This window comes from Quercus robur, chromosome 1 (assembly GCF_932294415.1).
Source record: "Quercus robur chromosome 1, dhQueRobu3.1, whole genome shotgun sequence".
In the NCBI taxonomy this organism is placed as follows: Eukaryota; Viridiplantae; Streptophyta; class Magnoliopsida; order Fagales; family Fagaceae; genus Quercus; species Quercus robur.
This window is the reverse complement of record NC_065534.1, coordinates 34300460-34323527: the sequence shown is the minus strand read 5'-3', so window position 1 is coordinate 34323527 and position 23068 is coordinate 34300460. Positions and strand designations below refer to the sequence as shown.

Sequence of the window (23068 nt, the reverse complement as noted above, 5' to 3'; positions counted from 1 at the left end):
CCTTGAATTGCAGTTTGTAAGCGGTTGTGGGGGGTTGCCAATAGCCCTTAAGGTGATTGGTGGTTCACTCCGTGGGCATCTTGCAGGTGTTTGGCTCAGTAAACTAACAAAATGGTCCGAGGGTCATTCTATTTTTGACTCTGATGCAGAGGTGCTTGATTGTCTCCAAAAAAGCCTAGAATTTTCTGCTGACAAGACCATCCTCAAAGAGTATTTCATGGACCTAGGTTCATTTCCTGAAGACCAAAGGATCTCTGCTACTGCCCTCATTGATATGTGGACAGAATTACATGAACCAAGTGAAAAAGATGTCCATGCAATTGCCAATTTGCATGAACTCCACAATCGGAATTTGGCTAGTCTTGTAATGACAAGGTTTGCAAGTTTTTAATTTCTGAAGTGTGATTTTCTAGTAGGATATAAATTCTACATGTAATCATTTCTAGTTGCTAGTTGTTATAGGATATAACTCTATAAACGACCTAAGGCCCAAAATATTACGTTATGTCTTCCAGTTTGATTAACTTCTTATCACAGTTGATAATATATTATTGTAGCTTCTTTGAAATGTCGGGCCAATGTAGAATTGTTTTATACCAATGATGCTAAAGGTGATTACTACAAATATTTAGAGAGAAGGAAACTTATATCAAACCAGAAACAATTAGGGGCTCCAATTGCTCTGCCCAAGAAAAGAACAGAATTCCAACTTTTAGTAGACAGAATGCCTTTTTGCTTCTTATAACCATTTGATTTCAACTGTTATGGATGGAAACTGGTTGTGTCAAATTCCCTTGGATTTGTTATCCTATCTTTATCTTTGTTTGAATATCATGGAATTCATATTTTTCTTATGTGAGGACTGTAAGAATTTGAATCTCTTCTAAGCTTATACTTTGTGCATTCACTAGGAAAGATGCAACTCAGATCGACGACTATTACAATGAAGACTTTATCACACAACATGATGTTCTCAGAGACCTAGCTATCCATCTAAGCAACCAGGAGCCAGTACTACAAAGGAAAAGACTAATTGTGGACATCAGTGGAAACAATCTGCCAAAGTGGTGGACGGAACAGAAGCAACAACTCATTAATGCACGCTTATTATCTATCTCAACTGGTTGGTTAATTTTCTCCCTATCAGAGATACACACACAAACTTGCACACATGCAATGTAACCTAAAATTGAGTATATTTTTACACCATATAGAATATTTTTCTTGCAGATGAATTGTTTTCGTCGAGTTGGTGCAACATTCAAGCACCCAAAGTTGAGGCTTTAGTTCTGAATTTTCAAACAAGGAATTATGCCTTACCCGAGTTTGTGGAGAAAATGGTTAAACTCAAGGTTATAGTTGTCACTAATTATGGTTTCTTTCCTGCTGAATTAAGCAATTTTCAGCTACTCAGGTCCCTCCCCAATCTAACGAGAATTAGATTAGAGAAGGTTTCGATTCCTTCCCTATGCAATACCCTTGTGTTATTGAGGAGTTTGAAGAAATTATCTTTATTTATGTGTAATATTGGTCAAGCTTTTGGGAATTCAACCATACAGGTTTCAGATTCATTGCCAAATCTAATGGAGATAAACATTGACTATTGCAATGATCTAGTGGAATTTCCTGGATGGTTGTGTGAGGTTCTCCCCTTGAAAAAACTTAGGATCACCAATTGTCATAAGTTTCCTTTACTACCTGAAAGAATTGGAAACTTAACAAATTTAGAAGTGTTAAGGCTTAGGTCTTGTACCGAATTGTCAAAGTTGCCAGAGTCAATCAAAAGTCTCCATAAGTTGAGCATTCTTGACATATCTGATTGCCTAAGCATTTGCAAGTTGCCAAAACACATTGGTGAGTTACATAGTTTAACAGAGTTCCACATGAAAGAGTGCTTGAGGTTGCGGAATCAATTGCCACCATCAATCATGGAGCTCCAGCAGTTGAAGCTTGTGGTATGTGACGAAGAGAGGGCCAAGTTATGGGAGCCTTTCAAGGAATTCCTCTCAAATTTAAAGGTAAAAGTGGCTAAGAAAGATATCAACTTGAATTGGCTTCCCAAATAATGATTGTGGAGGCCAATTTCTTCTTGAAAAATTTTGTAGTTTTATTATTTGATATTGTCCTCTTCCGTTCTTTGTTCTTTTGTCCTTTTTTCTTTTGTAAAGAAATAAGTGGCTTAGTACACTCGAAAAAGGAAATGTCTTTTAGGAGTTGCAGTTGTAGATATATTATATGTACCCCTTAAAAAGTATTGGGAAATTTAATGCTGAGGGATGTGAATGCATAGTTTTCATTATGTATGGTTACGTGGAAAAAGAATTTGTAAAATTCATTTAGTAAAGCCTTTTCCTTGGAGAACTTGAACATGCACTTTGTTAGCTCATTTTCTTCTCTTTTTCTAATTTAGGGTATGTTGGTTGAGATGATGAAAAAGTGAGAGGATAGAAAACAGAGAAGAGATGAAAAAGTAAGAGGATAGAAAAGTATTTAGCTTCTCTTATTTGTGTTTGGTTGGAAAGGTAGAAAAGTGGAGGAATAAAAAACTTTTTTATTTGGTTAAAAATAAAGTTTATATAAATTTACTATCATATTCCTATTAAATAAAACAAAAAGTAACACATTATACTTTTAAAAAAATTATGTGTAGATGGGCATTTCATTAAAGTTAAAAAAAAAAAAAAAAAAAAAAGAAGCCAACACGTTGGAGGTGGAATCCAATGTGAGTCTCCCCATTTAGGGGAGAATTTTTTGGTAAGTCTGGGGAGAAAACACTTATGTCCTACTATTTATTTTACTTCTTCCGTACTCAACCAAACACACTCCAAAAAAGTTTTTTTTTTTATTTTTCTTCCAAAGTTTTTCATTCACCTTATTTCACCTCCAAACAAACATACCCTTTTTGTTATAGGAGGAGTAGCAGCTTTAGAAATTTTTTTAATGGTCACCATGAAATTTAAATTATACGAAATCTAATAAAGAGATAACTTGAATATATCAGCCTCTTAAAAAAGTATAAATATATAAAGTATTACAATTTCTTTCTACTAACAAAGAGAAAAAAAAAATGTATTGATAATAAAAAAAAATGTAATTAAGAATGTTGGGATGAGAATTATAAAGTGACAAAATTTAAAATGATAATATATATAGAAGAGTAAAATGGAGATAGAGAGAGATAATATTTGCTACAACTAAAATTCGAGTTACTAAGGAAAGAAAAATAGTTGCAACTGCAAAGCCAAAAAGAGTATAACTACTATCGCCACCAAGAAGAACTCATGAACTACAATATTTCTCTTAATACATTTTTTTTTTTTAAGGAAAAATGAAATTATGAATTATTTTTATTGAATGGCTAAATGAGTGTTAAGGTACAAATTTTCAGGCCTTTATTTCATTCCCCATAGATATTACCAAAATATTCTCCATGTTATTAGGCCTTCACAAATACTCCATACACAAGCCCACAAATTGCCTTGGACCCTTTCACAAATATTACCTATTATACCCCACATATTATTCAACTTGGATTTTCACAAAAATACTCACCATATTGCTACCATATTAAGCCACAAAATTATACCATCTCTATAAAATGCCCAAAAGCACTTACATTGTGGGAAAAATCAAAAAGCCCAACAAGCCCACTCTAAAAGTCCGTTACAATACGGCATTCTAAAGCCTGCTACGATGCGGCAACTCTAAAGCCCGCTACAATGCGACACCTCTAAAGCTCGCTACGATGCAGCACCTCTAAAGCTTGCTACGATATGGCACCTCTAAAGCCCATTACGATACAGCACTTCTGCTAAGTTCGTTGCTACACGGCAATATTTTTACAAAATCCTACAAACCCCAAATGCTAATTTGGCACAATTTTATAAAGCCCAAATATTAATTTGGCACTTATTTTACAAAACCCAAATATTAATTTGACACTATTTCATAAAACCCAAATGCTATTTTAGCACATATTTACAAAACTCAAATATTATTTTAACACTTGTTTTACATATACTAAATCCCTCACTCATGGGAAATATAATTATTCATCCCTCAAGAAATACCTCTCTTACAAAATTTAAAAGAGCCTATGTATATCACCCATGGCAAAACTATTCATTTTGTAGGGATAACCAAGCCCAAAGAAGCATAACTACAAAGCCTAGCTGAGCCAGCCCAGCTCACACACAAATTCCAGCAGCTGGAAATCACGTGAGCTGACCAGCCAAATTTCAACATAACTAAACAGCTGGAGCCCATTCCCATCAAGTCCCAACTTGTCCAATCAAATCAGAAAAGGACACGTGTCCATCAGGGGTTAAACCCTTCCTCCACAAGCTGAAATTTCATTATTTCTCATGTGACATAAAGTTGAAGGAGATGTGACAGAAAATTGGGAAGTTTCAACCAGCTGTCCCTTCTTTCTTCTCCAGCCCATCCAATCAAAAACTAGGGGCAGCCACGACCGGGTCATTAAAGCTCCTGAAACAACTTGAAATCAATTCATTTTCATACTAAAAACGTGTATTCTCTGGTTTATGGACCGAGCACATAAACCCCAAATGGGGGAAACTTAGGGAAATGTGATTTAAAGGGCACCAAGGGGATCCCAACAGAGTTCCCAGCAAGGGCTCCAAGATTGACACCTTGCATGGGGTGATACAATCTGCCCTAGGGAGCTCTGATTCTAGTAGCAACATAACCAAGATCATTAGCCTAATGCATGCTCTAATCCCATCAGCTAAGGCCAATCAGCATTCAATGCTAGGTCAGAATCTCAACTGTTATTTTCTAAAACAGCAAGAACCTTCTAAAACTTGAGCTTACTGCTCTTAGCTAAAATCCTAAGAACGATTCTCTAAGGATTTTCTAAAGATTGAGAAAGATTTAGCAGAAATTATTTGCTAATTACCCCCTAAAAAACACAGATATAAAAGGAACTCTCCTTAATGCTTTAGGGGAGGGAGAACGCACTAAGCTACACACCAAGAAAGGAATTTTCCTGAACCTCTCTGTTTAAGCCTTCTCTATGCTCTGGAAAAAATTACTGAATTCTTTGTTTCAAGCTTAGAAACTAAGTCCCTAACTCCTAGCTCAAAAACACTTCTCATAGCTCTACTCATAAACACTTATCTACCCCCAGCAGAAAGCCCTAGCAGTCTTACTATACACTCTCACTCATTACTCATACTACTCACAAATGACTCTCTCTACTCATTGCTCACTATATTCACGAGCATGTCTTGGCACCATAATGATCTTGCTGCGCTAGCTGGGATCTCTCTCTCTCCTTTCATCTCACACTAAGTTTTCCTATTTATTTATTATAATGGAACCCATGATATTTACTTATTCATTTACTATTGATGGTTATGATGTAACTGTTACTATAGAATTTTTTCCTCATATTGTTGTATTAGAAGACTCTTCTCCAGAGCTAACGGATAATGAGTTCGAAAATGTAGATATTTTCCTTAATCTGTGAAATAGCTAACAGTTGGAGGTCTATTCTGTTTTATCTCATTTTACCGCTAGGGCATTTTATTGCTGAGCCAGTTTACTATAGAAACACTTTACCGCTGGGCTATTTTCTGCAGAAACACTTTACTGCTGGGTTATTTCTTACAGTATGTTTTTTAACCATGCTGACGTGTTCGTTGTAGGGATTATTTATGGGCCACTCTTGTCAATCTCAATCTAGGACCAAGGCATAAAATACAGTGAATTCTTTGGATCTTCACCGACAGCCTTTGGGCGGTGCATTAAGCCCATCGTCGAGTTTTAGTTTAGACCCTCCAACCTAACATAAATCTCATTTGTCGGAAAGGAAACTTTTTTTCCCCCCGACAATGAGTTACAAATTTGAATGATGAGAAATTTTTTTTTTTTTTTAAATAGGCATTTAATTTGTTGAATAATTTTTTTACTTCTTGTTGTTGTTTAGTTTAGTCTAGTCTTCTTCTTTTTTTTCTTTTTTTTTTTTTTTGAGAAAAGATAAATCCATGTGGTTTTATTAAAACACAAACTTAAGGGATTACATCAATGTGAACTAAAAAAGAAATGTTTGGCGGAACAGATTCCATCCACACTAAAAGAGGAAAATATTTCTTTGCTCTCCTAGCTAAGGCATGGGCAACCCCATTGCCCTTTCTTTTAACATGAGAGAAAGAACAGGTTTTTAGTAAACCCATTATAGACTTACAGTCTTTTATAATATGACCAAAACTTGATCGATCAAAACTTTCTCTTGATAAAGCTTTGAACACAATTTCTAAATCTCCTTCAACAACACACTGCTGAAAACCCAACTCTACTGCCAACAGAATTGCCCTTCTAGCTGCCATGGCTTCTATAGCTTCCATCCCTCCCGATGGTTTGTTCACCTTCTCAGCCAAGGATGCCATCACCTCGCCCCTTTCATTTCTGACCACAACACCAATACCCGCTTCCTCTGACTTTGAAAATATTGTGCCGTCATAATTTATTTTATAGGTATCCTTTGGTGGTGGTTGCCATTTGGGCGCTGCTAGTTTCTTGTGTGTAGTACCAGTGGGCAACTTACTTTGAAACTCTGATAAGAACTTTAAGGCAGCCTCAAGTAGCTTATCCACTGGTATGCTAGGCTCATTGAAGTGACATTTATTTCTTCTACACCAAATGAACCAAGCCATCACCATGAATAACTCCACGTTTCGTCCCTCTTGTCCAAGTCTGCATATCAGGTCATCACTGTCAATGGTTGATAGGGTAGTTTCCGTAGGTTGTTGAAGTCAGGGCCCCATGTGATGTGGATTTTTCCGCACTCCCATAAAGTATGGAACACTGTCTCATTTGCCTTGCAACAAGAAGAGCATAAAGGCGAGTCCAAAATTTTTCTCTTGTACAGATTCTCTACTGTCGAAACTGCCTCGTTACAAGCTCGCCAGCAAAAATTTTGCATTTTCTTTGGGATGTTGAGCTTCCAAATGCCATTCCAGAAGCTTCTTTGTGCGGACTGATCTGAACCCGAAGCTACTTCTTTATTTTCCATTTCGCCGAGGAGTTGATACCCAGTTTTCACTGTGTAATTTCCATCATTACTTCGTGGCCATACTATACAATCTTCCTGACTCGTCTTGCACAGAGGTATGGCCTTTATTATTTGCACCAGAAATGGAGGAATGAGTTAATCAATCAGCTGCTCGTTCCACTCCCCTGTTTCAGCATCAATGAGGCTAAAGACCATGCTATCATCTAGGAATTCTTGACTTCTAGCTGCTGCCTTTAGTGGGAAAACTCCAGGGATCTAGTTATCATGAAAAATCCTGGTTTTTTTTTTTTTCCATCTCCAATTCTCCATATCATCCCTTTCTCCACCACCTACCTTGCCCTGAGGATACTTTGCCAAGCATAGGAGCCTTTGGCCATCTTTGCATCAAAAATTGAACCTGATGGGAAATACTTGGCACTAAACACCTTATACAACAATGATGTTCTATTCGCTGCTAACCTCCATACCTGTTTAGCTAACATTGCTTCATTGAACCTCACCAAATCTTTGAATCCCATTCCTCCATCGGCCTTCATCTTGCAAAGAGTTTCCCAATTTTTCCAATGAATTTTTCTTTGACCTCCACGCTCACCCCACCAAAACTTTCGGATTTGCATCTCAATGTCTTTACAAAGACCCACAGGCAACTTGAAGCAACTCATGGCAAAAGAGGGATAGCTTGGATTACTGCTTTTAGCAAAACCTCTCTTCCGGCTTGGGATAGGAGCTTTTCCTTTCATCCATATAGTTTGCTCCACACTCTCTCCTTTATGTAATTTAGGCTTGCCTTTTTTTCCCTCTCCACCACAGCTGGTAAACCAAGATATTTTTCATATTCCTTAATCTTCGACACTCCTAGAAAAGTAAGTATCTCTCTTTTTGTTTCTTCGGTGACAGCTTTGCTAAAAAACAAGGTAGTCTTGCCTCGGTTAACCTGTTGCCCTGATGCTTTTTCATACACAATAGGATTTTTTCGATCACTTGTAATTCTTCCATTCTTGCTCGACAGAATAGCAAACTATCATCTACAAAAATAGGTGAGTTATTTGAGGTCCATTCTTACATAAAGAATACCCTCTTATGGAGGAATTTCTTGCTGCTTGTTGAAGCAATTTGTTCAGTCCTTCAGAGCACAAAAGAAAGAGATATAGGGAGAGAGGATCCCTTTGTTTGATTCCCCTTGTAGGGTAGATATTCCCTTTTGGTTCTCCATTTACAAGGATAGAATAGGAGATTGTGCTGACACATTCATAGATAATGGCTATCCAAGATTCACAAAAACCCATCTTTCTCATAATTTCCGTCAAGAAACTCCATTCAACTCTATCATATGCTTTGCTCATATCTAGCTTTAGGGTCATAAAGTTTGCCTTTTTTGATTTCTGAGTCCTCATCTGATGTAGCAACTCAAAAGCCACCAAGATATTATCTGAAATAACTTTATTTGATTGAAACGCACTTTGTGATTTAGAAATAATGAAAGGTAATACTTTTTTAAGTCTATTTGCAACAATCTTAGAAAACAATTTTCAAATAATATTACAAAGAGCAATAGAATCTTTAGTAAACTATTTATTTATTTATTTATTTTTATGTAAAAGCATAAAAGTGATAAACTTTTTTCGCAACTTTTTCAATATTTTATAAAAAATTTCTTTAAATGGATGATTAATTCATTAACCTACCTTAGAGCATCCACATTGGTGGAGCTATAAAAAGTTAATTCATTTATTTTACATTCTCACTTTACAAAACACCCAATATCAGTGATTTTATTTTAGTTTTCAATACAATAAAATAATATATCTATTACATTAAACAATTCATTTATTTATTATTTTTTTTCTTTACTGTTTTCAAGCACTCACGGTGCTGCCCCCACCACCACCACCACGACACTAGCGCCAACATAGACATACAGCAACCCTAAACACAAACACAACCCCAAATTAGCTGCAACACAAACACAAGAATCGCCTCCATAGTCCTCCATTCGATTAAACACAACACAAACACAAGATATACATGGTGGCTTTCATCGAATCGATGACTTGACAAGCCAAGTTGAACTGGCGAACTTTTCTAGCGAGGTCGATCATTTCATTGAAAGGGTCGGGGGACTGGGCTGGAATATTGTGGGCTATGGCCCAATTGAAGAACGATAGGGTTTGGAGGAAAGGGATGTTGTGGTGAACCCCACTACATTTCTTGATGACATGGTGGATGATGGAAAGGGCAATGGGATGAACGATGGAGATTTGAGAGAAGTCAAGGGAGAGAGTGCTTCGGTCAGCGATGGTGCTTGGGTTAGCGGCAATGGCTGACTAAAAAGTGAGCTTGGGTGAGGAAGATGATGAATCGAAGCTTGGGTGAGAGTGGAGAATGCTGGAATAGAGGAAAAAACAGAAAGAGAAAAAATATATATTATTTTAATGAAAGAGATAATAAAATATATTATTTGATTTTAGCTTTTGAGCTACAGTGCACAGCCATAAATAGTTGTGCACTATAGCTGAGTAGGTAAAAATTTTACCTATACCACCACTTATGTATCACAGTTTTTGTATATGGTGGTGTTAAAAATAGTTATTTAGCTTTTTAGCACCACCACTACTAGTGCTCTTATTATTAAAGATCTGCTTCTTTTAATAACTTTGCTATGAAATTGTTAAAATTTTTATATATCATTAGAGCATTCCCATCAGCTCTCTTATAAAAAATGACATTTTGACATACCAAAAGCCTACTTTATCATTTTACCATATCATTTTATAATATTTCATTCATCACATGTTTTATTCTTCAATTCTATACATTAAAATAATATTTACAATACATTAAAATAATATATTAACTCCTCCCCATCATCAACAGTAACAACATCAGTAACAACGGCATAACCACCACCACTGTTGCAACAACGACCACCAACAACACCGACAGTCACCACTGGCACAAATCCACATCCATCAACGCCACCTTAAAAAAAAAAAAAAAAAAAAAAAAAAAATCCACAACAACCCACCACATTCACAAACCTCAAAACCCATCCCAACTCAAACAATCCAATCCCAAATCATTGTTATCTTCCAATCCAATTTCTCAAACCAAATCCAATCCCCAAAATCAACCATAAACAATCCAAACAAATAAGGGGAATCGGATCTTAGTGAGATCGGATAGATTTCAGCAGAGGCAGGTTGCTTGGAGCAGTATTGGTAGAGGCGAAGCAAGCTGCTTGGTGAGTGGCATCGGTGGAGGCGAGCGGCGTTGGCGTTGTAGGAGAGACGAGTTGCTTGGCAAGTGGAGGAGGTGAGCTGCTAGCAAGCGGCGGAGGCGAGTAGTTGGTGAGTGGCGGAGGCAAGGCAGTGGGTGGAGAGATCACTGTGGCGGATTGTGAGAAAGGTTGAGATAGAGAGAGAGAGGAGAGAGAAAGGCTGAGAGAAAAGTGAGGCATACGAATGAGAGAGAGAGAGAAAAAAAAGGAGATAAAATGACAGAGAGGAGAGAGAAAATCATTAAAAAATTAAGGGCACATTTAGTAGACTGTAATAGGCACTGTAATGTAATAGATATTTCTATGATATAACTATTCAGTTGTTTGATTATGTTTTTATTACAATGAATAGTTATTCCTTATGAATAGCTATTCTTCAAAATGAGGAATAACTATTCCTTATTTAAAGTATTGAATATCTATTTCTTCACCTTATGTAATAACTTTTTTAAAAAATTTCCTAAATAGCCATTAGTTGCCATATCTTCAAAAGGAAAGAAAATAAAATTTTATTCTTGTTAATTATTAGCTCTATTTTGAACACCCTAAAATAGGTGTGTTTTAGGAAATTTGACTTAAAATTGATTTAATTACACATTCTTTTTATATTCTACTAAATTGTGGATGCATATTCAGAATTCTATTCCTAAATAGTCACCAAACTAATGAATAATAATACTTATTACATTTCAACTTAATGTATTCCTTGTAATACTTATTCCTATTCCCATGTAATAATAATTACAATGTACCAAACGTGTCCTAATATTTCCATATAGCATTTATGGCCGTACCGTTTCATCTTTGGAAAGATACTGTTCATATGTGCAAAATGTTTTGGCATTTGACACACCCACTTGAGAGAGGGAGGATTTTTGGTGTTTGGGAGCATTTGGCATTTGGCACGCCCGCTCTTACCGTAGTCCCTCTCTCTCAAATCAAAATATTTCTCCACCTCTCATTTTCTTACTCTCTCTCTCAAATCAAAAGTCAAAATAGCAGTGTACCTTGCATTGCGGGAGCAATTCGAACCAGAGATTGACTTCACAAGCTTTCTTTCTCTCTCCAAAAGCTTATCTGGTAACTATTATTAATCAATTTTTTCTCTGATTGTTTGATCATTTAGTTTGGGTAGGTTGTGTTAGATTTTGATGATGGTTTGTGTATGATGATTTATTTCGGTGAATAATTTAACTTAATATGAGTTTTAAACAAGAAGGATTTGGGTATTTCTGGGACAAGTCTCAAGAATTCCATGAACACCAACACCTAAACCTTATGGGCACTCCACTCCTGTGTTTGACAAAATTCCCCATAGAACACAATCTTCAAAAATATCTCTAAGATTGTCATTGAGTTCTTGTTTATCCCTCAAATATCTCAGGCATGCTCTCTAAATTTCTTTCATCCTGGAGGAGAGTTGGGGTGGGCTGTCCTACTAAGTTTCTAATCATGGGCTGAATTTTTCTAATCATGCTCTTTGTTTAATATAGTTATGATGGGTTATTCTGTGTATTCAAGCTCCGACAATCCAATGCTCCGCTAAAAATAGAAGGGACTGGATTTTTTGATTTTCACCTTCAAGAGGTAAAGCTCTGTATAATTGGGAGAGGAGGGTTATCAATTTTTGGCAAAAATGAAAACATTTCTTTAAAAGTATAAATCTTCCTAACCAAGAAGAGTACGCATGTGAGCATCAAGCATGGGTTATCAACTTTCTAAAGCAAAGACTAACTTGTTAATTTATCCAAGAGGACTTAGCAGTATCAGTATGCAGAAAATTTGTGGTTGGAAAAAATCTCATGAGGAAAAATTTTATAAGACCTGTAATATTTTCTCATTCAGAATATGAGCCACCATCTCTAACATAGCCACCAGTCCATTTTTTCATGACTATTTATTGAGAGATTTGTTGCATTATTGTCATCATAGATCAAAAGGAATCTTTAAACCATATGTTAGTCTATATGTTGGTTTCAATGTGTGTGTGTGTGTGTGTGTATTGGCCATTTGTCTGCAATAATACTGCACTATCAGTCATTTCTCAACTTAAGCTACTCATTTTTTTCAAAGATATAGTTTGTCATTGATAGCCCAGGTACTCTGATTATTTGTTAATGCCAAATAAGACCTCATTGGCAGTAATACCAGTAAATTCATTGAAAAATTCTTCTGGCAGCTACTTCAATACTTTTTTTGCAAATACATTTATTTACTCCTTATACCAAAGGATAATGCAGTTTTTTGCATCGGTAAATTTGTTGATTGCCTTTGACAGTGCATGAGATAGCAACCACTCACGGTGCAAGCAAACTAAGGACCCCTCTTTCTCTATTATTTATTCATTCACACACACACACACACACATCTTGGTTTAGGCTTTTAAATACTTTATGGCCATCTAATTTATTTGATATTATGATTATTATCAAATGTCAATCTAATGATATGATATATGGGTGCATTGTGTAGTTACGTCTCCCCAAAAGACTTGCGTACTTATAAATATATTATAATGTTGTCTTGTGCTACACAATATCACTACATTGCCTTCTATTATAATATATGAGTGTGAAATTTGAAAATTATCTTAACCTCTTTGTTACATGTATAGGTATTGTCTAGAACAATCTTTTGTTTGACTTAGACAAGCTCAGTCAAGAAAAGATATTGTTATATCCAAATGTTAACAAGTTATTAGCTTTAAGATTGGATACAAGCGACTCTATGCATGTGTCATGAACTTTCTTAGTTTCAAAAACTGCTAATTTTGTGTCTATTCACCAGGTCACCTTAATGACTTGTCCTTATTGTAATTGTTTTTTTTACTCTGAATGTATTTGTAATGGTCATGCCTTTTTTCCCAATATTATTTCACAAATTGAAGAGTGTTGTCAAAACTGGTGGAGCTTTGTTAGATGAATTGCAAGAGAATGGGATGGATGCATTGAAGTACAAGGTTATATTATTCTTGATGAAATGCATGAACGATCTGTAGAATCTAATCTTGTTCTTGTCTGTCTTCAGTAGTTTCTAATGAAGCACAATGACTTGAGGTTGACATTTTCTTTCTTATTGTTGTTCTTGGTGGCATTTTTAATGCACTGAGTTCTACTAACCTACAGTGGTTGGAGGACTTAATAATTTATTGAAGTTTGTGCCTTGACAATTTGGTCATTTTACTTTACATTAGGCAATTTACATATTCAGAGACCACGGTTTCATAAAACTCTATGTTTGTTCGCTCTTAAATCTTAATTGCAAAATGAGAAAGATTCAACAAAAAAAAAAAAAAAGGCAAAATGAGAAAGTTATAGCATAAAAAGCTATGACAAAACTTTTGTTAATTGTTTGTGCATGTTTCAGTGTTGTTGTGCTAATCAACTCAAGTTAGTTTTGTGATACAAGTTCCCATGCTCTTTTTTTTTTCTCCTCACTGTTCACTCCTCTAATACATTTCAATGACTTTGCAGTTTTGGATTGGATGCATTTATTTTACCTTTGGCTATGGAGAGATGAATTTGCTTAATTACAAACATGGGTGCAAGTAAGAAACTAAAAATGGCAACCCCATTAGGGCCATTACTCCTTCAACTCTTCCTCCTCATCCTGCTCTTAATCTCAATCCACCAATCACACCCAGCCGCTGCATCCACAATCCATCTCCCATTCTCCATATACCCTTACTCACTATCAGTCACTGACTTTGGAGCCACCGGCGACGGACTCCACTACGACACAGCTGCCATCCAATCCGCCATCAAAGCCTGCCCCACCTTCCACCACACCCAATGCCACATCACGTTCCCTCCCGGGACCTACCTCACCAGAACTTTGTTCCTCAAATCCGGTGTTGTGTTGGACATCAAAGAAAACGCAACCTTGCTGGGTTGTACAAAAATGGAGGACTACCCAAAAGAATTGCAGGAATGGTACGTGGTGGTGGCGGAGAACGCAAGTGATGTGGGGATCACCGGCGGAGGCGTGGTGGATGGAGATGGTTTGGGTTTCGTGAAGAGGTTTAATGAGAGGAAGAACGTGATGGTGAGTTGGAACACCACCGGAGCTTGTTTAGGAGATGAGTGTAGACCCAGGCTTGTTGGTTTCATTGACTGTAAGAATGTCAAGGTTTGGAATATCACACTCACAGAGCCTGCTTATTGGTGGTGCGTATATACTATGCTATACTCTTATTACACTCTAGCTTTTCCCCTTTTTTTTAATGATTTTGTTGTCGTTCAAAGTTAGCTATTCTTCTAGGATTGATAGTTTATATGTGTTGTATGGTGGAAGAGTTGATGTTTGTTGCATTTGTATCCTCTGTCTTTTCAATATTTCTTCCACCGCCCACCTTTTTTTGTCCTTGTGTGTTTTTCTTTCTGTGCAGTTTTTGAGTTAATTGTATTTATTCTAAATTTTTACAATCAACTCATTAGGTAAGATTAATTTACTATATATATATATATATATATATATTTATAAGTAATAAAGATGTATATTAAAAAAAAAAAAAACTACCTCATGCAGAAAAACATAAGGCAGAGAAAAAAATTACAGAAAAAGATGATAAAAAACAGAAAGAAAAGATACTAACTACAAAGAAGGGAGCTAAGGAACACAGGGAGAGAGTCACTAGAGGTGAGTCTCTAAGCCCTAGACCAATCAAAAAGGGAGCCACTAAAAGAAGCCAATAACTGATCATCAGAACTTTCCATGTCCTCAAACGTCCTCCAATTTCGCTCCCTCCAAACATCCTAAAACGATCGGATATCAAAATCCCCACTCTTCGACAGCTTCCATTGCATACAATCCCATTCTCAGTTGGAGGTAAATTAGAGCCCAAAGTACAAAGAAATGCATCCACACCACCCATTTCCCAATCATTTGGTCTCCGAATGAAATGAACATCTCAGCTTCTCCGTTCCTCTATCCCCAATCGTTCAAGAGGAGGCCACTGATGCCCCTTTATTGGAGGCAATCCCATACGCAATTGGAAAGGTCGATTGAATTGGAGAATCCCCACACCATTGATCTATCCAAAGCTTCACTCTATCCACCACCCCTACCTCAAATCGAATATTTTTACTAAAATCTTCCCAACCTATTCGGATGCTTCTCCACAAACCGCACCCATGTACCCCTCTGTCTAGCCTGGAAGTCCAACCCCCCCATTCTTCCCCAAACTTTAGAGCTACAAACTTTCTCCAAAGCCTTGTCTCCTCAACCCCAAACCGCCATAACCATTTTTCTAGTAAGGCTTTATTAAAAGTAGTTAATTTCCTTACTCCTAGCCCACCGTTTTCCAAAGGTGCACACACCTTATGCCATCCCACTAGATGTGTCTTGGAGTCCCCCCACAAAAAATCCCTTTGCAACCTCTCAATTTTATTGGCGACGTAGGGATTGTAAAAAGAGATAAAAAGTAGGTCGGAAGACTAGATAAAATACTCTTAAGCAACGTCAGTCTTTCACCTTTTGACAAATACATCTTCTTCCAACCAGCCAACTTATGCTCAGTTTTCTCCAATATAGGATTCCAAATAGTGGGGGACTTGTAGGACTCCCCTAGTGGCATACCAAGATAGGTCATAGGCAAAGACCCAATCCAGCAACACAAGATCTCTGCCAAGACATGGATATTAGGAACCTCCCCAATGGGAACCATCTCACTCTTCAAAGCATTAACCTTTAATCATGTCACAGCCTGGAAACAAAGAAGGAGCATCCGAACATGTAGAATCTACTATTCATTTGCATCACAAAACAAAATCGTATCATCTGCAAACAAAAGGTGTGAGACACATACCCCTTCACCCCTCCTACCATCAGCCCTGAAACCTCGAAGTAAACCAGCACCTTCAACTCTTTTCATCATCTTATTGAAAACCTCCATCATAACCAGAAACAACATAGGAGATAGCGGGTCCCCTTGCCTCAATTCCCTCCAACTCCCAAAAAAGTCAGCTGGAGACCCATTAACCAAAACAGAGAACTGGATTGTAGATATGCATGTATGGATCCACCTACACCACCTCACCCCAAATCCCATTCTCTTCAACAAATCTAGAAGAGCCTCCCAATTCACATGATCATAGGTTTTCTCAATGTCCAACTTACAAAAAACCCCTGGAATCTTACTCTTCACTCTACTATCCACACACTCATTAGCAATAAGAACTGAATCAAGTATCTATCTACCACCCACAAAACTGTTCTGAGACTCAGATATCACCTGATCCAAAACCTCTTTCAAGCGGTTTGCCAAAACCTTAGCCAAGATCTTGTAGACACTCCCCACCAAAGCTAATAGGTCTAAAATCTCGAATATTGGAGGCACCATTCTTCTTAGGGATTAGGGCTATGAAAGTTGCATTAAGAGATTTTTCAAACTTACTATGTTGATAAAACTTTTCAAACACAGCTAAAACATCTTTTTCCACAACTCCCCAACAATGGTGATAGAAGGCCATAGAAAAACCATCAGGACTTGGAACTTTATCTCCTTCCAACTCTTTAACAACACGAAGAATCTCCTCCTTTTCAAACCTCCGTTCCATCCAGTCCCTTTCCAACCCTTCAATCTGATCAAACTCCAAACCTTCCACAAAAGGCCTTCACTCCTCTGTCTCCTTGTACAAGTTTCTATAAAACTGTACTACTTGGTCCGCCATCTCTGATTCATCCTTGTAAGTAAACCCATCCACCTCCAGCATACTAATATGATTATACCTTCTCCGGGAGTTAGCCACCTTATGGAAGAATTTGGTATTGTTGTCTCCTTCCTTAATGCAAAGCATCCTCAATTAATTTGGTAAGATTAATTTACTATGCTTCTCTCATCACTCAAAATTAGTGGGTTGGTTGGGTGGTTAGATGCATTGAGTCCAAACTGATATACTTTTTTTTTTGGATAGATAAGATAGAATTTCAACCTAAGAAATTGATATTTTTGTTTTATTAATTTGTAATGTCCACCAAAATCAGCCTAATATGTTTGATTTATATTTTATTTATTTATTTATATTTAGCGAGATTGTTAATTTAGATATTGATTCAGGGGATATTGCAAAATAATCTCAAATATTAGGGTTTATTGTACTTGAACAAATTTTATGGTTTAGGGTTAATATTACAAATGACCTCTCATATTTTAAGGTAACACTTTACCTATAGTTTTCCTCCATGTTATGAATGTATGCCTTCATGTAGAATTCCTTAATTAACTTGTATACATGTTACTTTAATGGTATATATATATATATATATATATATCAAAAATAAAATATAAATATTGATTGATAGTTGTTTATTGGTTAGTTGCGAATAAGTTCCCTTTTAAAGAATTTTTGTTACAAAATGTATAATGGGAAACTATAATAAAATTTTTTTTCTCCCTCGTAGAGATTTGTACTTACCCAAAAGAAAAAAGAAAAAATTTGATATTTCTATCAGTGTATTACTGTGATAATTATAGATATAGAAAAACCATTCCAAAACAAATGAATTGTTTCTTCATTTTCATTTTCTTATTGAAATTGAACCTTTCATAACAATGCACAAGGTTAGCACTTGAAAAAAGTATTATAATCCTCTCCCAAGTAGAACAGACTCAAACAAAGTGAATGATACAACCTTGTGTGGGTCCCACTTAAATGGATTTTTTTTTGGGGGTTTGGGGGGGGGGGGGGTGAGGATTCCTGCATAGGGGATGGTATATGCTGATCTTATATAGCATCTCTCACTAACTCATAGGATCCACATGTCAATGAGAGAGATGCTGTATAAGATTGGTGCGTATGAAAATTTCTCCCTACATAGACTTGTTTGGTGACACATTTCCACCATCAAGTTGCAACTAGCCAAAAGGATTGGAATGTTGGGATGGGCCATCTAGTCTGCCACTTTAGGAAATAAAAAATTTCTACTAACTATTATTCCATAAACCACGTTTGAGTGGCATCTGATATTCGAGTTCTAATTATTCTTGTCACGACTGGTGAAGAAAACTAGTAGTGAGAGCATAATGAACTCCTTTGTCCAAAATAGTTGGATTGCCTATGGTTAGTTGAAAATGATCGTCTCATTTGAGATTGATCAATTTTATGGTTTAAATTAAATATTAAAAACCTAACCAAGTACAAATTTTCATGTTGTTTGAAATTTTTAAATGATGTGGCAATTAATATCTTAATCATAAAATGGACTCTCATTAGGCTACCAACTCATGTACAAAATCTTTTTATCTAAGTAATAGATGGGATATACACTTTAGGAATTTTGCAGGTTTAGAAAATAGATTACGAGAATGTTTCTATCCTCTTTACAAGAATGTTTCTATCTTCTTCATTATGCACTCCCAAAAGCATCCTGATTTCGAGCACTACGTAACAATTAAGGAAAGGAAACCTTAAGGGTATAATCACCACACCAAACATATGTCCAGAATGGGTTGATTAATCGTGCAATTCAAGATTGGGAATTGGAATCTCTCTCTATGTTCTTAGATCCACTCTATTCCATTAAGGTGGGGAGGGCTGAGTAGATAAGTTATGCTAGAAGCCTGCCTTCGATTCAGAGAGGCTTTGAGGTTCAATCTTTTTATAGAGTGTTAGCTCGCACAGGTGGTGACAGTTTCCCATGGAAGAGTATTTGGAAACCGCTTGTCCTTAGTAAGGTGGATTTTTTCCTTTGGGTTACTACTTTGGGGAATATCCTCACTGTGGAAAACTTGGAAAACCTGAGGAAGCGTAACAATATTTTGGTGAGCTGGTGTTGTATGTGCAAGAGGGATGAGGAGACTGTAGACCATTTAATGTTACATTGCCCTCTTGGTAGAGAATTATGGGGTTTGGTTTTTAAACTATTTGGGGTGGAGTGGGTGATGCTTAGAAAGGTTGTCAAACTTCTAGCTTGTTGGCAAGGTAGTTCTGGGTGTCATTGAAGCTGTGATATATAGAGAGCCATTCCTCAGATGCAGTGCATTTGGAGGGAAAGAAATGCAAAAAGCTTTGAAAGATGTGAGCAGACAACTTTAAATTAAAAGCAAATTGACCTTGCCGAGTGGATGGTAGCTGCGGGGAAGTTTTCTTTTTCAAATTTATTTTAGATCTCTTGTATAACCTTCAGCTAGTATACTTACTATGTACTTGTTGATTCTGTTTTGAATAAATATTATTTACTTATCCAAAATAAAAATCCTAAGTAAACAGGTTGCGACTTGCAATGATCAGTTCCAATTTAGCTACAAATTGAGGTTTTTCTTGTTCACTGTATTTTATTGTAAATTTTGTTTTTTGTTTTTGTTTTTTTTGTTTTTTGTTTTTTTTTGAAGACAATAGATGATCAGAATCCCATGGTTGAATTTCATCTGAAACACGATTTCAAAGTTGTAAAGAAATATGATTAAATCTAGGACGTCCAATTTTTTGGGCTGGGTTAGGGGGGGGGGGGGGACTTGGTAAACAACCTATATAAAATTAGTAATGGATTAGAAAATTTAATCATTTAATCGAGAAGATATGATGAGATAAAGGAAAAATGTTATTACTAAGTTTGATAATTTATATTAAGAAAAGAGAGAAGAGATGATTGATATTTCAATCTAATACTTATGTTTTTATCCTTTATTTCCTTAGGGGTTAAGATGTTAATACTTAATTGTTAGGTAGTGGGACAGAGACTGGCTATTAGAGCATTGGAAATTTTTTTAAACTAGTCACTGACCTATGCAGGACAGTTCAATGAAAAAGATTTATATTTACATATTGTAAAAAAGAACATACTTGACTCAATTAGAACTTGTTTAGAAACCTAATTTAATTAGAATTTGTTAAATTTTGGGCTGTTTTATACAAAAAGATGGTGAGTTTAAATTAGTTTAAACTAACATAGTTTAGCACTATTTGTAACTCTCTCTCTCTCTATTACACACACACACATATATGAAATGATAATAAGGACAAATGTGAACTTTCAAAACCTTATAGATATGATTTGATTTGATTGTTTATTAGACTTTTCTTGCAATAGAAAGAACGTGTTTCTCTTTAAATAGAAATAAGTCAGTATTTCTTTTCCATTAAGAAATAGGAATTAAAGTTTTATATTTAGGCATTGCTATTAAGAGTTTGGTGGGCTCGATCATAATAGGAATTTTGGGGTTGAAATATATGCAAAATGTGATTATGTTTGGATGCTGGAAGCTTGGAAGATGCCTAATAACTTTTAGGTTGTGATTTATATGTATTGAGATTTTCCTTAGTTTGTGTTGGTGAGGGATTGTAAGTGTGCTTGTGGTTTACTAGGTTATTACATATGGGTAATATAACATATACTCATCACCTAAGCTCTGATACCCTTTTGTTGTGGAGATAAACACTTTAGGGAGGCTCCTTGAGTAGTTAATATAGCATATAGAGACACGCTTAACCCAAAAGACCTATGCCCAATGGGTATGAGCTCAACTATGTTATATTAACCACTTATTCTTTTTATTATTATTCAATGTGGGACTTCACTCAGACATGTACATCCAACAGAAACAATGATTGTCTTGTGTAGAGAGAGCTTCACTTGGATTAATGTGGAGATGTCATTGCAAGAAAGAAGATTACTTAAGGTGGAGATTTATGAGAAATTGCCTCAGATTCCTATTTTAACTTAGTTACTCATTACATTTTCATTTTTTTGGTTATGAAAGGAAAGTATTTTATTTGCTAAAGAAGTAATTTGGTATTACTTAACTGCCAAGAAATTAAAATTAAAGACTTATATATAGACATTTTGTTAAGAGTTTGGTGGCTCCAAAGTCCAATCCAAGATATTCCTCCTTATTTGGGAAGTAACTTTGTAGTTTTATTTTTATTTTTGCTCAAAAGCTTTTTAGTTTTACTTAGACTAAAAGATGCATGCATTAAAATATATGCATAGTGTGAGAACATAGGCCTATGCTTGCTCCTTCTCATGGGTGACTTTGCCGTTGTGGTTCATTTCTTTCTACCAAGGCCAACTTTTGAAAGAGAATATTCACTTTTAGGAATAGAGGTTTTCTATAAGTTGCTCGTAGTTTTTTGTTTTCTTTTTCCCCTTGAAATTGGGTTGGTGTACATTTTACTAAGAATGAAAAGAGTGCATTAGATGGATACCAAGGCATTGAGAATGAAGGGTGATATTAGAGACAAAAGGCCCTAGGGAGATTTATAGTATGTGATCCATGGATCTATGATCAATAGATTTTTGAGATTGAAAGATGTCTATTACAATTTGGGGTCAAAAGATACCTACAGTGACTGAATTGAGTGTGCTTTGGGTGGATCAGGATTTGAGTTATTTTGTGTTTGTGAATGATTATGAGTTGTTTGTGTTTATAAGGTTTTTGAGCGTTGGTTGTGAGGCTAGTGTTCATAATTTATATTGTTGATAGTCAAGTTTGATTGCAATTGCCTTGGTTTTTTAGTCCGTGAGTCATTCATCTTCCTCTTCTATGTATTTGTGCTTGCAACTTGCTATTGGATTTATAAACTATGATTCATTGGTCAATTGCTTTGTTTTTATATTGTATCACTCTTAATTATAGCCATGAATCTGATGAACAGCTTGCATATAGTACGGTGTGAAAACACATCAATTCATGATGTTTCAATTTATGGAAACTTCAATACACCTAACAATGATGGGATTGATATAGAGGATTCAAATAATACAGTCATTACAAGGTGTCACATCGATACTGGAGATGATGCTATCTGTCCAAAGACATACACTGGCCCTCTTTATAATTTGACTGTGACAAACTGTTGGATTCGAACAAAATCCTCAGCAATCAAACTTGGTAGTGCAAGTTCATTCGATTTCAAGGGTCTAATTTTTGACAATATCACAATTGTACAGTCTCATAGAGGGTTGGGATTGCAGATACGTGATGGAGGTAACACTCATTGCTTTTCTTGTAGTATTGAGAATTTTTCTTGAATGATTGACAAATTAAGCTCCATTTCACTTTTACACTTTTGTTGTTGTTGTTGTTGTTGAAGTTTTAAGCATTCACCCTGTGTAGGAAATGTAAGTGACATTACCTTCTCAAACATAAACATAAGCACAAGATACTATGATCCTTCATGGTGGGGAAGAGCGGAGCCTATATATGTGACAACATGCCCAAGGGACTCCAGTGCAAATGAGGGTTCAATCTCAAATGTAGTTTTTATTAACATCACTGCAAATTCTGAAAATGGTGTGTTCTTATCAGGTTCTAAACATGGGCTACTAAGCAATTTGAGATTCATAAATGTGAACCTGACTTACAGAAGATGGACAAATTATTCTGGTGGATTGATAGATTATAGACCAGGATGCCAGGGACTTGTTAATCACAGCATTGCTGGGATCATCATGGAACACATTGAAGGTTTGGAGGTTGAAAATGTTAACATGAGATGGTATGATCACCCATTTGGACACTGGAACAATCCTCTTGATTTTGGGCCTTCAACTGTAAATAATATTTCTTTGTTTAATTTTCGTTCAAGTTTGTACATAAAATGATAGTGGCATACATGAGTGTGGTTTTCAAATTTGGATTGTTTAAAGAACCGGAATAGGGAGAGGTTTAAGGATTTTGAGGTCGGATTAATATTTAGCCGAGGTAAAACCGTTATGTGTCATTTAATTTTTTACTGATTTTTGTATGTATTAATTTCCAATTCCTTATCAATAAAATGCATGTGGCCCAATGGTTTGGGCTTTGGAAATGCTTA

General features: G+C 36.0%; 2 protein-coding genes across 4 annotated transcripts in view; both read left to right on the top strand.

The window, feature by feature from the left end:
- The window catches only part of LOC126732640 (probable disease resistance protein At5g66910), a 64276-nt gene extending 61932 nt beyond the window's left edge, over positions 1–2344 (top strand). Inside the window, exons 4-6 of one of the 2 annotated variants that reach the window (XM_050435607.1) lie at positions 14–375; positions 912–1123; positions 1231–2344. In XM_050435607.1, the coding sequence (XP_050291564.1) occupies positions 14–375; positions 912–1123; positions 1231–2066 (1410 nt within the window). In that variant the 3' untranslated portion in view covers positions 2067–2344. The remainder of the gene's footprint in view (positions 1–13; positions 376–911; positions 1124–1230) is intronic. The other variant, XM_050435616.1, reaches the window with a different exon arrangement.
- An 8834-nt stretch (positions 2345–11178) lies between these two features.
- Positions 11179–23068, top strand: LOC126732665 (uncharacterized). 2 transcript variants are annotated; one of them, XM_050435648.1, is made up of 5 exons: positions 11179–11393; positions 11807–11900; positions 13787–14479; positions 21908–22239; positions 22369–23068. In XM_050435648.1, exons 3-5 carry the CDS (start codon positions 13851–13853, stop codon positions 22854–22856), a joined length of 1449 nt encoding a protein of 482 aa, XP_050291605.1. In that variant the 5' UTR covers positions 11179–11393; positions 11807–11900; positions 13787–13850; the 3' UTR covers positions 22857–23068. The 2 variants fall into 2 exon arrangements, with proteins under 2 accessions (XP_050291605.1, XP_050291597.1); XM_050435640.1 differs by lacking the exon at positions 11807–11900.

Coding starts and splice junctions, on each gene's coding strand:
- LOC126732665 (XM_050435640.1), top strand. CDS start 13,851: ATGGGTGCAAGTAAGAAACTAAAAATGGCAACCCCATTAGGGCCATTA. Junction 14,480..21,907: donor ACAGAGCCTGCTTATTGGTG/GTGCGTATATAC, acceptor TCTGATGAACAG/CTTGCATATAGTACGGTGTG. Junction 22,240..22,368: donor ATTGCAGATACGTGATGGAG/GTAACACTCATT, acceptor CACCCTGTGTAG/GAAATGTAAGTGACATTACC.